General features: G+C 50.5%; 1 protein-coding gene across 1 annotated transcript in view; it reads left to right on the forward strand.

Moving 5' to 3' along the window:
• The first annotated feature begins 341 nt into the window (after window positions 1-341).
• INTS5 (integrator complex subunit 5) overlaps window positions 342-2,519 on the forward strand; it is a 10,315-nt gene continuing 8,137 nt past the window's right edge. The window contains exon 1 of the mRNA XM_011942681.1: window positions 342-468. Coding sequence (XP_011798071.1) covers window positions 389-468 — 80 coding nt within the window. The 5' untranslated portion in view covers window positions 342-388. The remainder of the gene's footprint in view (window positions 469-2,519) is intronic.

Below are 2,519 nucleotides of genomic sequence, written 5' to 3' on the forward strand. Positions count from 1 at the left end.
GGCTAATTTTTGTATTTTTAGTAGAGACGGGGTTTTACCATGTTGGCCAGGCTGGTCTTGAACTCCTGACCTCAGGTGATTCGCCCCCTCGGGCTCTCAAAGTGCTGAGATTACAGGCGTGAGCCACCGCGCCCGGCCTAGTCTGTATGTCAATAGGCTTTTGAAAAAAGTGGTTGCATATAGGGCAGATCGGCTTCCTGCTATCATCGTCCCGGGATTCTGCTCTGGGACTCCGACGGGCTGCGGAACCAATGTAAGAGGGTCGAGGACATCGCCGGATTAATTTTCCTGAGAGGACTAGTGGCTGGTTCCTTTCGCGTTTCCTGTAAGCGCGCATGCGCCGCCTGCGCTCCGCCGCTCCCGCCTCGGGCTCGGCTCGGGCTCCGGGATGTCCGCGTTGTGCGACCCTCCCGGGGCCCCAGGGCCTCCTGGGCCTGCCCCGACCACCCACGGTCCCGCGCCTCTCAGGTAGTTAGAGCCCTTGGCACCTTCCTCCCACCGCGTGGCCCCGCGCCGATCCCCAGCCTTCTCGGTAGAAACCCGGATCCTACCTCGAGAACTCACGTCAGGGTTCTCAGAGAGATTCTTGGTCAGGTCCTCCCAGAACTCAAGGGACTGCCTCACCAAAACTCAGGGCTCCAGTGCCCCCCCCTCCCAAGACCTCGGGCCTGCCTCTCCCTAGACTCCGATGCCTAACTACCCTCGACCCCGAGCTTCCTCTCCCAAGAGTCTGGGGTATCATAACTCTTGGGAACGCAGCTGCCCTGGCCATTTTTGACCCTGGGAAACCCAAGATCCTGACTTCATAGAGACTCCCTGAGACCCCAGGCCCAGAAACAGAATGCAGTCCGGCTGAGATACTCCCTTATATTAGGGTGTTTTTTGGGAGGAAACAGAGGAATGGCACTGTCAGAGCCTTATCAGCACCTAGAGGATGCTGTCTTCTTTGACAGAAAAGACGATATGAGAAAGGGGATTTGCCGCCTTCCATAACACTGGTTTCTGAACCTCTGAGACTGAACCCGTATGTTTTAGGAGAGAAAGGGCTGAAAAGCATTATTACTTTGTGCCCTGGGACACCCTGATGTCCAGGCACATTGAGGGTGCTGGGTAGATGGTGGTTGTTGATGTGGTAGGTGACTAAGATTTTGCAGCATATGGGAAGAAACAGATGTTAGGAGGGAGAGCCCTTAAGGGGCTTACAATTTTTTTTTTTTTTTCCCATTAAGAGCAGATTTCAAGGTGCTTGTGTTGTGGGATGGGGTGGGGCCGGGGTGGTGGTGGAAGGTGATAAAGCTGGAAAGGTGTCTTTTTTTTTTTTTTTTGAGACGGAGTCTCACTCTGTCACTCAGGCTGGAGTGCAATGGCACAGTCTCAGCTCACTGCAACCTCTGCCTCCTGGATTCAACCTCAGCCTCCCGAGTAGCTGGGACTATAGGCATGAGCCACCACATCTGGCTAATTTTTGTATTTTTAGTAGAGATAGGGTTTCACCATGTTGGCCAGGTCTCAAACTCCTGCCCTTAGGTCCTCCACCCGCCTTGGCCTCCCAAAGTGCTGGGATTACAGATGTGAGTCACTGCACTGGCCATTTTTCTGCATTTTCAGTAGAGGTGGAGTTTTACCATATTGGCCAGGCTGGTCTTGAACTCCTGACCTCAAATGATCCTCTCACTTCGGCTTCCCAAAGTGTTGGGATTACAGGCGTGAGCCACCGAGCCTGGCCCACCCAATGGTTTAGTAGCCATGATGGTCTTTACCTGAATTAGTTATTACTGTGTTACAAAATGATGATTTTCCAATACTGTCATTCATTCATTCATTCATATTATTCCTATGACACTCTGAAAAGAAAATCCCAGGCCATGCATGGTAGCTCATTCCTGTAATCCCAGCACTATGGGCGGCTGAGGCCAGGGGATCACCTGAAGTCAGGAGTTCAAGACCAGCCTGTCCAACATGGTGAAACCCCGTCTCTACTGAAAATACAAAAAATTAGCCATGCGTGGTGGCGTGCACCTGTAGTCCCAGTTACTTGGGAGGCTGAGGCAGAAGAATCACTTGAACTCGGGAGGGGGAGGTTGCAGTGAGCCGATATGATGCCACTGCACTCCAGCCTGGGTGACAGAGCGAGACTTTTCACAACAAAAAAGAAGAGCCCTGCCCCTTTTTTATTATCACTGTGAATTTACAGATTTTTTCCAATGTTAAAATTTATTACAGTTTTTCATGCTGAAATTATGAAAAGTTTGGCAAATGATAGCTTCTTCAAGTTGGTCCCTAAGTCCTTGTGACACAACCACAGTGTTTGAGCACTTCATTGCTTTCTGGCGCAGTAATATATTCCACACTCACTTATTATTTTCCCTGCCTAAGAACTTGGAGTCAGCAATTTCACTAGTAAAAAAGTATTATATCCAGTTGTTTTTCCTTGTGCACTTAATGTCCAGTGGTTTTTGCCTTCCTGCTTGCCTTCCTTCCTTCCTTCCTTCCTTCCTTCCTTCCTTCCTTCCTTCCTT

This window comes from Colobus angolensis, unplaced genomic scaffold (genome assembly GCF_000951035.1).
Source record: "Colobus angolensis palliatus isolate OR3802 unplaced genomic scaffold, Cang.pa_1.0 Scaffold21, whole genome shotgun sequence".
NCBI lineage: Eukaryota > Metazoa > Chordata > Mammalia > Primates > Cercopithecidae > Colobus > Colobus angolensis.